The sequence below is a fragment of the Microtus oregoni genome, unplaced genomic scaffold, assembly GCF_018167655.1.
Source record: "Microtus oregoni isolate MIOR12 unplaced genomic scaffold, Mior012 000012F_ref0000307, whole genome shotgun sequence".
Classification (NCBI taxonomy): domain Eukaryota; kingdom Metazoa; phylum Chordata; class Mammalia; order Rodentia; family Cricetidae; genus Microtus; species Microtus oregoni.
In genome coordinates, this window is record NW_024543071.1 from 49,109,903 (window position 1) to 49,124,556 (window position 14,654).

At 45.9% G+C, this 14,654-nt stretch overlaps 1 protein-coding gene across 1 annotated transcript in view; it reads left to right on the plus strand.

Annotated features, from left to right (window-relative positions):
- Asrgl1 (asparaginase and isoaspartyl peptidase 1) overlaps positions 1-6,214 on the plus strand; it is a 52,410-nt gene extending 46,196 nt beyond the window's left edge. The window contains exons 8-9 of the mRNA XM_041662188.1: positions 2,319-2,429; positions 3,478-6,214. Of these exons, the coding sequence (XP_041518122.1) occupies positions 2,319-2,429; positions 3,478-3,689 (323 nt within the window). The 3' untranslated portion in view covers positions 3,690-6,214. The remainder of the gene's footprint in view (positions 1-2,318; positions 2,430-3,477) is intronic.
- The last annotated feature ends 8,440 nt before the right edge of the window (positions 6,215-14,654 follow it).

Below are 14,654 nucleotides of genomic sequence, written 5' to 3' on the forward strand. Positions count from 1 at the left end.
ACACCTCATGCAGAACAAAAGCATCATACATCTCACTCTGTTTGCTCTGTGAGGTTTGCACTTTGTCTGGTGGGAATTCCCACAAACCCCTGCAGCTGGATGACAGTTTAAGAAACAGCTAAATTGTTCGTCTGCCCAGAGGAGCAGCTTATACTTTTAATAGAAAACTTGACCTTGTGTGTATGTTGTGATATGCCTAGTAATAAATTACACTCTTCAGAGTTCTTTTATCCTATATAGTGATGGCCTCAGAGGAAATGCATGAAGCCTCTTTAAAAATCAGAGGCCTGTGCTCTCTCTCCATCTGCTCCTGATTTGGAACCTTGAGATTTCTGTCCGGTGCTCCAATGTGGGTCTCTGTCTCAGTCTCCTTTCATCGCATGATGAGGGTTAATATTCAGGAGGATGCCTATATGTTTTTCTTTGGGTTCACCTTCTTATTTAGCTTCTCTAGGATCACAAATTATAGGCTCAATGTCCTTTATTTATGGCTAGAAACCAAATATGAGTGAGAACATCCCATGTTCCTCTTTTTGGGTCTGGCTTACCTCACTCAACTCAGGACCACGAGGGATGCACCCACACACTGAGACAATGGGGATGTTCTATCGGGAACTCACCAAGGCCAGCTGGCCCGGGTCTGAAAAAGCATGGGATAAAACCAGACTCACTGAACATAGCAGACAATGAGGACTACTGAGAACTCAAGAACAATGGCAATGGGTTTTTGATCCTACTGCATGTACTGACTTTGTGGGAGCCTAGGCAGTTTGGATGCTCACCTTACTAGACCTGGATGGAGGTGGGTGGTCCTTGGACTTCCCACAGGGCAGGGAACTCTGATTGCTCTTTGGGCTGACGAGGGAGAGGAACTTGACCGGGGGAGAGGGAGGGAAATGGGAGGCAGTGGCGGGGAGGAGGCAGAAATCATTAATAAATAATTAATAATAAAAAAAAGAAATCTGAAAAAAAAAATCAGAGGCCTGCTTGTTGAGGTGCTTCAGTACTCAGAAGCAGACACGAAACACTCACTTTTTTGTTCCTTAGCAAAAACCCTGCTAAAATATGGCTGTTGGGCACTACAGCCTGCATCCAGCTGGGATCAGACCAGACCCCAGGCTCCAGGCTCCAAGGCCAGGCAGGGACAAGAGCCTAGGACTAAATTCAGGATTTGCGAGTCTTTATGGCAAAATACTGAGAGGGAAAATCTGGGATCTGAAGTCCCAGAAGCCACTGTCTTGGTTGGGCATTGGGAACCGAATGTGGTCATCTTGACCCTTCTGGTCAACATTCCCCAGAAGGGTCCAGCTGTCCCTCAAAGACCTTCTGTAGGTGACACTAGGCACTCAGCAACATTTACTTCAGCAGTGCAATTATCATACTGAGAAAGGGGGTGCCCATGCCAGGATCCATGGAGTCATCTTGGCCTTTTGTGACTCTAAAGGTACTGAAGAGAAAATGAAGACTTGGCAGCTTCTGAACAGGAAGGCCCTCTTGACACAGGGAGTCAGACTGCTTCACCCCACAGCAAAAGCTTGAAGGAAAGGGAAAAGCCTACTCCTATTGGAAAACTTTGTATTCCTTTCCTAATCTCTGCCCCCTCAGAACCAGACCATGAAGTTACCTGCTTTCAAACACCCTGGGGAACTAACAGCAGAAATCTGCCCTCCTGAGCCCTTTCCCCATACGCAGCATCATTGCATAAGGCAAATGCCAACATGATGCTCTGTAGCAGCCAGAGCAGGGTAGGGAAAGCCTTCCAGGCTGTGGGGCTCAGACTGGTGGCTCTGTGTGAACAGATAAAGAATAACGGAGAGATGACTATAGAGCTGCTTAGAGTAAGATTAGGGGAGAAATTTTATCAAAATCCCTTTGGCTCTAGAACCCTTTTTATGGATAGCCCAGAATAGTTTAAGCTACTTTCAACAGATAGAATTACTTTCTAAATCATCATGGCGTGCGTGGAGGTAAGCCTTGGAAGGCTTGGTTTTGTCAAATTATTTTAATGTCTAATGGCTGTCCTAGTCATCCAGGTGACACCTCCAAGATCTTCTTCATCCTGTGCAAAAGGAATGGCACCACTGAGAGAAAAACGGTGGCTGTCCTTTGGGACAAAGGAGGCGTTGCCCTGGTGCCCCTCCTCTGTGAAAGGCCACACCTGCCTCCTGTGTGTTTGCTTACAAGTGCCCCTCTTGTCCACTTTTATGTCACGGACCATGAATAGGAGGGATCTGACCTCTGTCTACACCTCCAGGATATAACATTATGTAGCATGAGCCTTGTGTTTGGACTTCTTACCAGTCACCTTTTTTGAGCAGGAGCTGGAGGTTACGCAGACAATAACGTTGGCGCCGTCTCAACCACAGGACATGGAGAAAGTATCCTGAAGGTGAATCTGGCCAGACTCGCCCTCTTTCATGTAGAACAAGGTACGTGGGCTGTGATCAAGTGCGTAACTGGTAAAGACCAGTTCACAGATGCTGTTTGCTCACTGATGGGGTAGCCTAAAGGTAGTTCATACTATTCTAACACATGCCTACATTCTGGTAGGATCTGGACTAGAAGAACCTTTAGAATACTATTCTAGAATATCATTCTCTGGGCTGGGGAAATATCTCAGTATGTAAGAGCACTTGCTGCACAAGCATGAAGACCTGAGTTCAAATCCCAAGGATGTGTAAAAATGTACAGGTGCCTATAGGCACCTCAGCCCTATGGAGATGGAGACAGGTGGACTATTGGGATTTGCTGTATGACAGTATAAAAGAAAGAAAGAAAGAAAGAAAGAAAGAAAGGGAAAGGAAAAGAAAAGAAAAGAAAAGAAAAGAAGGGAAAAGAGAGGAGGGAGGGAGGGAGAGAGGGAGGGAGAAGAATGAGAAGGATGGAAGAAAGGAAGAAAGAAAAGTAGCAAGCCCCAGGTTCAGTGAGAAACCCTGTCTCAAGGGACTAAGGCAGAACAAAAACATGGCCACCTATGTCCTCTGACTTCCATGCATAGGTGTGGGCACACATGGGCATGTATATAATATATAATATATGCCTGCTGTTCTCTTTCCATCACAAAAGAAAGGCAACAGAAGTGGGTTGACCTTGACCATGGAGTAAAAGGGAAGGTGTCTCCGCCCCATTCTTAAATGCATGTTGTGGTACTTTGCTGGTCAGTATGACCAGGTGCCTGACAAGGAGCACCTTAAGGACCTTTGTTTTGCTTCACACTTTGAGGACGTATGGGCCATAGTGATGGGCAGCTTTGTGGCAGTGGAACGTGCAGTAGTTGCTTGCTCATATCTCAGTGGACCAGGATATGAGGCAGGGCCAGTCCCCTCCCCTTTTCCCAGAACCCACTTTCTCCAGTGAAGCCCAGCCATAGATTTCACAATGTCCCAAAGCAGCGACACAGCTGGAGTCCAGGTGTCCAAACCTGGGAGCTGTGAAGATTATTGCATGTGATGTTTCTCAACCTCTCCTTGTTTTCAGGAAAGACCGTAGATGAGGCTGCTGAGTTGGCATTGAATTATATGAAATCAAAGCTCAAAGGTCTAGGTGGCCTCATCTTGGTGAGCAAAACAGGAGACTGGGTAGCAAAGTGGACCTCTGCCACCATGCCTTGGGCAGCGGTGAAGAATGGCAAGCTGCAGGCCGGCATTGACCTTTGTGACACCAAGACCATGACCATGGACCTGTGCTAAACCCCAGAAGATTGTAATCTGCTTGCTAGCCTGGAAGTGAGGTTGAGCTGCCTGGTGTGGAGACCTAGCTCAATCAATTAGATGTAGACATGGAAAACTTACGCAGTCTGTCCCTCCTTTTGTTCCCTTGCTCAGTAAGGCAAAGAATGTTTGGTGGAGGGTCAGATTCTGAAGCGATGAGATGCCTGTGTTAAGACCAGTAAAGATGGGAGCCTTAGGGAGCCCCTCTTTCCCAGTCTCCATCATGCAAGGCTAGAAGGGAGCCGCTAGATTTTGACCACAGAACTGCTTTTGGGCTGGGAGAACAGTAACTTGCAGAGGCTAGCTTGGGAGGGTATGGGAGGAAGCGCTGAAGAAAGGTGTTGGAAAGAAAGACCCAAGTCAGTTGAAGCTCAAAATGTTACAGAGTTCATTCAGAGACACAAGAACACCTAGCAAGATGTGCAGGGAGGAGTTCTTTTTCTGTGTGGGGGATTGGATCTTTCCAGAACAGAACACTCAAACTTCTCCAACACGTATCTGGGTACTTGAGTCTCCATGGTTGCCTGAACTGTAGTCTAATGAAGTCTGTGAAGTTTTGTTTATGGGGTTTTTTTTGTTTGTTTGTTTGTTTGTTTGTTTGGCTCACAGGTGAGCTCCCAAGGCCAGCCCCACCCGACCCCAGTTCAAGTTGTCTTCACACAGGCTTGGTTAGGCTCATGACCTTTCCCAGTTCTCCAGCAGCCGGTTGGCAGGTGGCTGGAGAGATGACACTGACTCACTGAGGGAGTAGACTGCCAATACTTGGGGACAGTCCCACACACGCTGAATCAAATGCTCAGGGGGGTGAGAATGACGCAGAGAGCAGTCTCCTCAATGGAGAACGCCCCATGCACTCGTCATCACCCTGGAAATGGCATGTCTGCTGGGCTATGTCGGCTCAGCTTTTTAGTCTATCGGAGATCCCCTTCTCTCTGGGAAGAAACTGGTTAACTTTAAATCCCACATGCCACTAATAAAATGTATTTTTGAAAGAATAAGTGTGGTTAGGTGTCACTGTTGACCAAGACCAGAACAGATACAAGTCCCCCTCTTGGTCCCTCAGTGCAGGCAGGTATAAGAGATGAGGGGACCTTTTAAGGGTGATGTGGAAGTGTGGTATATTCTGCCACGTGGAGTTGAGTGGGGACTTTTTTAGAAGCATTGAACTTGCTCTGAGTGTTTAGGGAGAAACAAAACTACCATTTCCAAGCCTCAGCTAAGCTCATGACTCTCTGCCCAACGCTTTGCCCAGGTTCACAGCAGCTCCTGACCCAGGGCCCTCTGGTGAGCCTGAGGCTCTGCCACATTAAGGAGAAGGGGAGGCACTCAGAGTCAGAACTGAGCTTGCCGCTGCCCCTCCTCATTACCAGGGGACCCAGGGAATGTTAACATTCCAGAATTTTTTCATCTATGAAAAGCCTCTAGGACTCTGAAGTTTAAAATTTAGTGCATCATAAGGATCCTCTGGACAAATTCAGGAACTATAGCCAGTCTCCAGTGTGAGGGCAGCTATGGCTTTAGAAACCCCAAAGGCCCCAGCATGCAGTACCTGCTGATGTAGCAAGAGGCATTTTCTTAAGACGCATATTTGTTTGCTAATGCTGCTGTAACAAAATGCCGTAGGCTGGGCAGCTTAATTATCAGATTTTCTCAGTTCTGGACTAGAAGTTCAACATCAAAATATGGGATTTTTGTTTGCGTTTTGTTTTTGTTTTTTGCTTGTTTCTGGTTGGTTGGTTGGGGGTGTTGTTCTGTTAGGGGATTTTTGTAGTTTGTTTTGTTTTTTGAAACAGAATCTCTCTGTATAGTCCAAGCTCGCCTTTGAGTTCTTAATCCTTCATCTTCAACCTCCCAAGAACAGAGACTACAGGCCTATAAACATGTACTACCCCACCTGGCCACCTACTGTGAGGTTTTCTCTGAACACACAGAGCCCTCTTCTTACAGGGACACCAGTCACATGAATTCAGATTTTCCCAAACCCACAATACCCTCATTTCAAGTTCATCACTCCTTTGGTGTCCCTGTCCCCAGATAGAATCACATTCTGAGTTACTGGAGAAACAAGGGGTTTAGAGACCCATCCTGTGAACTGAAGGGGTTACAGTAGACAAGCAGAACCTAGGGAGATAATAACAGCCACTGGATACCTGGAAAGGGGGGATGGGAACAGAGAAGCCAAACGGAAGGTCTGACCTTGAGCGTCTGTGTTCTGCCCTTGCACAGGGAGGTGGCCCCGGTTAAAAGGCACTCGATCCTTTCCCACTCTGCAGCTTGCCTTTTTGTCTTCTTGGCAGTGTCCATTGTCTTACAGAAGTTTTTCAGTTTCAGGAGGTCCCATTTATTAATTTGTCCATCTCAGTGTCTTGCTACTGGTATTCTATACAGTTGTCTCCTGTGCCAATGCATTCAGGATCAAAATATATAAAGAATTCAAGAAACTTGACATCAAAAAACCCAATAATTCAATTAAAAATGGGGTACAGAACTAAACAGAATTCTCAATAAAAGAATCTCAAATGGCTGAGAGACACTTAAAGAAATGTTCAACATCCTTAACCATCGGGGAAATGAAAATCAAAATGACTCTGAGATACCATCTTACATCAGTCAGAATAGCCAAGATCAAAAGCACAAATGACAGTTTATGCTGGAGAGGATGTGGAGCAAGGGGAATATTCCTCCATTCCTCCATTGCTAGGGGGAGTGCAAACTTGTACAGCCACTTTGGAAATCAATATGGAGATTTCTCAGAAAAGTGGGAATCAGTCTACCTCAAGACCCAGCTATACCACTTTTGGGCATATACCCAAAGGGTGCTCAACCATTCCATGAGAACATTTGCTCAGCTATGTTCATGGCAGCTTATAATAACCAGAACCTGGGAAAAAAAAACCTAGATGCCCCTCAACCAAATAATGGTACGTTTATATAATGAAGTATTACTCAACTATTAAAAACAATGACATCAGGAAATTTGAAGGTAAATGGGTTGAACTAGAAAAAAAAAATCCTGAGTGAGGTAACTCAGACCCAGAAAGACAAACATGGTATGTACTCACAAGTGGATATTAACTATAAAGTAAAGGATAACCATGCTACAGTCCACAGACCCTGAGAGGCTAGGTAACAAAGAGCACCCAAGGCAGGATGCATGGAACTCCCTGGGAAGGGAAAATAGAAGAGATCTCCTGCGTAGACTAGGGACTGGTAGAGATGAGAGATTGCGTTGGGGAGATGGAAGGGAGGGAGTAATGAGAGACATGTCTTGATGAGGGGAAGAGTCAGGTACAAACCTGGTACAGGGAAATTCCCACAAATTTACAAGGACGACCCCAGCTAAGACTCCTAGCAATAGTGGAGAGGGTACCTGAACTGGCCTTCTCCTGTAATCACATTGGTGACTACCCCAATTATCATCAGAGAGGCTTCATCTAGTGACTGATGGAAGCACATGCAGAGATCCACAACCAAGCACTGGGCCGAGCTCAGGGAGTTCTGATGAAGAGAGGGCAGAAGGGAGCCCGCAGAGGCAGCGAACCTGGGCTCCTGGGAGCTCACAGCTGGGGAGCCTGCCTGGGACTGACCTAGGCGCTCTATGTGTGTGTGTGGGGGGGGGGGGGGGCAGCTGTGAGACTCCTAGTGGTGGAAGCAGGGCCTGGCTTCCAGGCTTTTCCTCATACAGGGTTGCCTTGCCCAGCCTTTGCAAAGGGAGGAACTTGGTCCCACCTCAACTCAAATGTGCCGTGCTTTCTGTGTTGGCCCCCATGGGAGGCCTTCTCCTTTATGAACATAAACAGGAGGAGTGGATGGGGGAATTAAAGGAGAGGAGGGAGGGGCGACTGCAGTAGGGATATAAAATAAATGAATAAATTAATAAAATAAAAGACCACTAGATACTAGGCTGTGATTCTTGGGCTAAGCAACTCTGATCCTGGGGTGCCTTATGGAGGAAGGTCATTGGCTAAAAAGGAACTGCCCTGGCCCATTTTATTGGTTAGAAGATAGGTGGGAGGTGGAAACAGAACGCTGGGAGGAAGAGGAAGTGAGGTCAGACTCCACAGCTTTCCTCTCAGGAGCAGAAGCCTGAGAGAGACGCCATGCCCCGCTCCCGGCATGAAGCTCCGACCCAGGATGGACTAGGCTAGAATCTTCCCGGTAAGACCGGTTCTCACAGATTATTAGAGATGGGTTGATCGGGATGTGAGAATTAGCCAGTAAGGGCTAGGGCTAAAGGGCCAAGCAGTGATTAAATGAATACAGTTTGTGTGTTGTTATTTCGGGGCATAAGCTAGCCGAGCAGGCGGCCGGGGTGCTGGGAACGCAGCCCCGCCACTCTTATTACTTCATATGGCGCCCACGTGGACAACTGCTTCCACATAAAGCCTGAGACAGCTTGGGAAGTAATTCTAGAACAAAATGAAAGCATTGTGCCTGGTTTCTTGGTAGCAGCAATTTCTCGGTTCTACTCTGCTTGCTAGAGGCAAGCAAGGGCCTCATCTAAGAGAGGCTTCCTGACTCAGCTTTAGCTGCAAAGCCTGCAGCTCATTAAGAGGTCCTGCCACGAAACACTTAAATGGTGTTGACGAAAAGCTGAACGCATGCTTTTCGATTTTCAGCCGTAGCAGGAAAAAAGCTGCGCCGTTTAAAAATGCCAGCTTTCTGGGCTGTCCTGCCAGGGCAAACTCTGACTCTTTTATGCAGGCGGTTCGTGCGGTTTGCAAGCACAGGCTGCTGAAGCTCGCTTGCTGGCAAGGACCTTGAAATGCCATAGAGTTGTCACAGTAAACATGGCTACAGCCAGTACCTCAGCCAGGAGGCTGGAAAGCTAAGGAATGGGCTGGATCCAGCCGACAAAGCCACGCCTTTAATCCTACCCATATTGCTTGGTAAATTAAAGACTCGTGTGGTCAGAAAAAGAGAGATATACAGTAAAGAGAGATTCAAAGACAAAGAAAATTTCTAAATGGTTTACTGTGTGTTAAAAATATATGCAGACTAAAAGTTGAAGTTATTAAAGTAAAAAACAAAAAAAAGGAAGAGAGTTGTTGTGTGTGGTAGCACACGCCTTTAATCCCAGTGCCTAGAAGGCAGAGACAAACAGATCTCTGTGAGTTCAAGGTGTAGTAGTGTACACCTTTAATCCCAATGCCTGGGAGGCAGAGACAGGCAGATCTCTGAGAGTTCAAAGACAGCCTGGTCTACAGAGTTACTTCAGGTCAAAGATACAGAGAACCTGCCTCAAAAAGCAAAGAGTTAAAAGTAAAAATAAACAAAATAGAGGTTAAAACACAGCTGCACAAAGATGGAAAATACACAGAGAATTTTGATACTGTATGCTATTATGCTCTCTTTGAATTGTTTGAATGCTGACGAAGGACAAACAACTGCTAAAAGATATTTGTTTATAAATGCTGCTGAACTAATCCAACATAGATACTTTGAAAATGCCTTAAATTTGAAATTTGGATCTAAGGACATGATACTTTGGAAAGGAGTTTCTTATTTTGTTTTCACAGAGGATGAGACGCTGTTCATTTCTTCTATTCCGATTTGGTATGATGGACCACGCCCTCCTGAAGGGTTGGTGTGAACGCCTTCAAAAAATTGCTTCACTCAACTGCCAACTGAGATGAAACTAGCACACAGGTTATACCATAAAAGACCTAATTAACGACGCCCCCATTCAGCAGGAAGCAGTTTGGAGAGAAAAAACTGCGTCCATGTTCCCAAATATGGTTTATAAACGTTCTTTTACATTTAAAGGGGGATATGATATAGGTATGAATAATTTGCATTAGTATAGATTTTGCTTTATTGATAGAGATTTAAGGTCAATTTTGTTATATGTATGTGTTTCTGATCTTGATTAAGGTACTGTGATTGTGTAGTTCTTATAAAAATGTAATGTATAATTAGGAAATATAGGTTGTTGATGGATAATCATAAATAATAGTCAAGGTTGTAGTCATGTTACTTAGATTTACTTAAATATAGAGATATGTTTCAGATAGGCATTCTTCATATCTCTCAAAGGCTACAGAATATGGCATTTTAAATGTTTTAATAACTTAAGAGCTTTTCATGACAATGAGACATGTCTGCTCCTGGCAGCACCAATCTACTTCAAGAGGAAGGTGGGCATTGAAGAGGCACCTTATGGAATTTGATAGCCATTTGGGCAAGAAACTGCTCTTGCCTGGATTATTGCATAAACTGGACACAGAGAACCCGCAGAGAGAGGACTACTGAACTTGCCTAAGGTGAGATGATCTTTCGGGGTTCCTGATTCATGAAAGAGTCTACGAGACATTCTTCAGGACAAGCAGATAGTGACTGCCTTTGGAATTTCCTGCTTGATGAAAATGTCTGCTGGATACTATGGACCTGAAGGCTGAAGATGGATGCCCCAACGGTACAAAAGAACTTTGGGTGACTGTCCAGGCAGCGAGATGTCTTTGTCATTTCTAGAGTTTGAAGTTTCTTAGTTCTTGTTTACTTAGGTAATATTATATCTTTCTGGAGTCTTTGATGGAGTTAAGAATAGTTAGTTATAGTTATAGTTTTCCTTAGTTATGATAAAGATTATTGTAACTTTTACTTGATAACTGTTTTGTTATATGTAATTTTGCTATGTTAAAGTTAATGCCTTTTTTTTTTTGTTTAAACCGAAAAAGGGGAAATTATGGAGGAAGGTCATTGGCTAATAAAGGAACTGCCCTGGCCCATTTTATTGGTTAGAAGATAGGTGGGAGGTGGAAACAGAACAGAACGCTGGGAGGAAGAGGAAGTGAGGTCAGACTCCACAGCTTTCCTCTCAGGAGCAGAAGCCTGAGAGAGACGCCATGCCCCGCTCCCGGCATGAAGCTCCGACCCAGGATGGACTAGGCTAGAATCTTCCCGGTAAGACCGGTTCTCACAGATTATTAGAGATGGGTTGATCGGGATGTGAGAATTAGCCAGTAAGGGCTAGGGCTAAAGGGCCAAGCAGTGATTAAATGAATACAGTTTGTGTGTTGTTATTTCGGGGCATAAGCTAGCCGAGCAGGCGGCCGGGGTGCTGGGAACGCAGCCCCGCCACTCTTATTACTTCAGGTGCCTGATGGTCAACCCCTTTGTGTAAAATCCCAGTGTGTATTTTTGCCTTCAGACCTTGTTTCTAGTGAGATCCACCAGGATTCCCTAAGTGGAAACCACAAATGGTTCTCGTTTTTGCTTCACATGTTACTAACAAACTAGCAAGACACTGTCCAGGAGAGAATGACAACAGGCTGCATGAGCACTTCTAAGCCACAAGAGGGCAGCAAAGTACACCATGTGGGCAGCTTTCAGCGCCCAAGCAGAGTCTGGCTCAGAGTAGCCTACCCTACGCAGAACATTTGGAACTGACGGGGTTCCCGATCCCAACCTTCCTTTCCACCCAAACACCACAATTATTTTCGAGCAGAGCTGTCCACTACCCAGGCTTCCTACTGGCCACCAGGGTCCAAGGGTCAAGCTGCCCAGCCCCTGCCTTCAGTTGTACCTTTCAGCCAGAAAGACAGGTAAACTGCCATTTGGTCACTTCCAGCCAAAATGATGGGATAATTAGGACCAGGAGAAGACAAGCACCTAGGAAACCATACAACAAGAGACATGGGAGCCAGCCCCTGTCAAGTGGCTGAGAAAAGTCTCAGGTAAGGAAGGGCCTCTGCCTGGTAACAACTGCTTAGAAAATGGTTTTGTGTTTTCAGCTAAGCTCTAGGATGTGGTCCTTGTTGGCACAGTGGGGTGGGTGTCCCTGTCATCAGAAATGGAGGACGAAGGGAAGCTAGGCAAGGCCACTCCTCCCAGGTCTCCCATTAGTCATCTTTGTGCAAAATCCTCCCTGTGTTTGGATTCTGTAGCTAGTCTAGAGCAACAGGTAGTGACGGTGGCCCCAGGAAGCTTGCCCACCTGAGAAGAACACAGGTGTCCTGCTCCCTGCAGAGGGGAAGCTGTGATCCTGGGAGGAGCGGAGGCCAGCAGAAGTCAGAAGCAGCCCCAGGTCAGAAATGAGGCTGGGAGGATGTTTGGGCTGTGGGTAGGACTGGGATGGGTGGGTATGGAATATGGGTGCCATTATGACTCCCTCCACAGCATAAATGCCACAGGTGGACATCCAGGAAAGGTTGAGCCACAGTGAGTTCTGTGTCTCCTGAGAAAACATGAATGTGAAAAAAAAAAAAAACATGAATGTGTAAAAAAAAACTCGGGCACCGTCTAGATCTTGTGAAAAATGATTAGGAGGGGGGCGAGAAAGAGGAGAAGAGGAGAGAGAGGAGAGAGAGGAAGAGGAAGCAGGGGGGGAGAGGAGAGAGAGAAAGACAAAAAGAGAGAGAGAAAGGAAAGAGAGATAGAAAGGGAGGGAGGGAGAGAGAGAGGCTAGAATGTCCCTCAGGTCATGTTAGACCTATTTGTCAGTTTTCCCATTTACAAGTCCTGTGGCCCCTACTGCGATGTCATCCAGATCTAGGGGCACCCCAAAGCACTATGGGCCAGAGGTTAGGAAAACCAGTGCATGCTGACATCTTTAAGCTTCAAATCCTGTTTTCCTTCAACCCAACATTAAAGTGAAATTGGATTCTCAGAACCCAGGCCCCTGAGTTCTGTGCAGAATCTAGAAAGTGCCGATAATTGCACAGTAGTAGGGGTCAGACATGATTAGAATAATAAATAAAACCAGTATGGGAGAGAATTTAACCAATATCTCAAGAGTTGACATCTATTATGCAATTACCAGAGCTTTGTAGATTCTGTCCAGAATCGGGAACTTGGGTTCTAAGTATAACAAGAAGCAAAGAGGGGCTGGAGAGATGGCTCAGCCATTAAAGGCTCACAACCAAAAATATAAGAAGCAAAGAGGTTGGCGGCAGGTACAATGGCACACACCTGGATCCCAGCACTTGGGATGCTCAAGCAGGAGGCTTGGGAGTTTAGGGCCAGCCTCAGCCACATAGTAAGTTTGAGGCCAGCCTGGGCTACATGAGACCCCATCTGATAAAACAAAATCAGTAGGTTGAGTCTTCTCATCCTAGAAGACAAAGGCTCAATGGTCACCACTTAGTGCCTGGATGGCACTATGTATTCTGGATGGGCCCCAGATTCTTATCTTAAAGGTCAGCAATCTTTCACTAAATACTTTTTTTTTTTTTTTTTTTTTTTGGTTTTTCGAGACAGGGTTTCTCTGTGGTTTTGGAGCCTGTCCTGGAACTAGCTCTTGTAGACCAGGCTGGTCTCGAACTCACAGAGATCCGCCTGCCTCTGCCTCCCAAGTGCTGGGATTAAAGGCGTGCGCCACCACCGCCCGGCTTACTAAATACTTTTAAGAGAAAACTTTCTTTGAATCTGAGCACGGTAGTGCACGTGTAGTCTCAGCTTCTTGCATGGCTGAGGCAGAATTCTTTGAACCCAGAGTACAAGGCTATCCTGGATAACAGCAAATCCTATCTCAACAAAAAATAACCTTTAGGGACTGGAGAGATGGCTCAGAGGTTAAGAGCACTGCCTGCTCTTCCAAAGGTCCTGAGTTCAATTCCCAGAAACCACATGGTGGCTCATAACCATCTGTAATGAGGTCTGGTGACCTCTTCTGGCCTGCAGGCATACACACAGACAGAATATAATATACATAATAAATAAAAAAATAACCTTTAATGCAACTAAGTTAGTGTATGTGAGGTGTAGAAATTTTAAAAGGGGTAAAGTAAGAACAGTAAGCTTGAGAGATGATTCAGTGCCAATGGGGCATTTAACCCCAGATCTAGAAGGCAGAGACAGGAAGATCCCAAGGGCCTCTGGCAACCAGTCTAGCCAAAATGGCAAGCTCGCTCATCTGACAATGAGCGACCCTCAAAAATCAAGGTGGAGGGCTGGAGAGATGGCTCAGAGGTTAAGAGCATTGCCTGCTCTTCCAAAGGTCCTGAGTTCAATTCCCAGCAACCACATGGTGGCTCACAACCATCTGTAATGGGGTCTGGTGCCCTCTTCTGGCCTGCAGGCATACACACAGACAGAATATTGTATACATAATAAATAAATAAATATTTTTAAAAAAATCAAGGTGGAGTCTAATAGAACAAGACACTCAGCATCCACCTCCACACTTAGTCAGGTACACACACTTTTCTTACTTAGAATACATAGTTTCCCCAAAATGAGACCATCCATATTTACTACAGGTAAATTTTTAAAAACTGATATGCGTTTGAATGTTTTGCTTGTATGTATGTAATCACATCACATGTGCCTGCCACCCACAGAAGCCAGAAAAGAGGGTCAGATTCCCTGGAATTATAGTCACAAACAGCTATCAGCTGCCAGGTGAATGCTGGGAACTGAACCCAGAGCTTCTGCAAGAGCAGCCATCTCTCCAGCCCCACGAAACTTGGTCAATATTCTCTACCTTCCACGTCAGTAAACTGTCATAGAATATTCTGTCCCCGTTCAAATATCCCTATCTTTAAGTGGGGTTATCCAATTTCACCACCATTTTTTAGAAGTATCACGGACTTGGACAGAATCCTGCACCCACAATGCGATGCTTTCTCCATTGGTTAGGTTGCCTTGAGTGGTTGAGAGAGGCTTGTGACTTAGGATCACAGCCCAGGGGTGCTTGCTGGCTATGTGCCAAGTAGACCATTCCCAACAGAAAGGCTGGCTTCCTTGCACCACAGAAGCTGAGCAACGCCCGGACTGTGAGACGGGACCTGGGCAGAAGGCTGGGAAGGAAAGTGTCGGTTGTGCCAAAGCACAGGGCTCCACCCAAAGTCTGGCAGATCGTGAGCTAGGGTGAGAAGAGCAGGTGAGAGTGGGTCCCCCCCAGGTCAGCTACCAGGAAAGGACTGCACCACCTCCTTCCTCCCCAGGTCACTGCCCCTCCCACAAAGGGTCTGTTTGTTGTACTTCCTAACTACTCTCACCTCC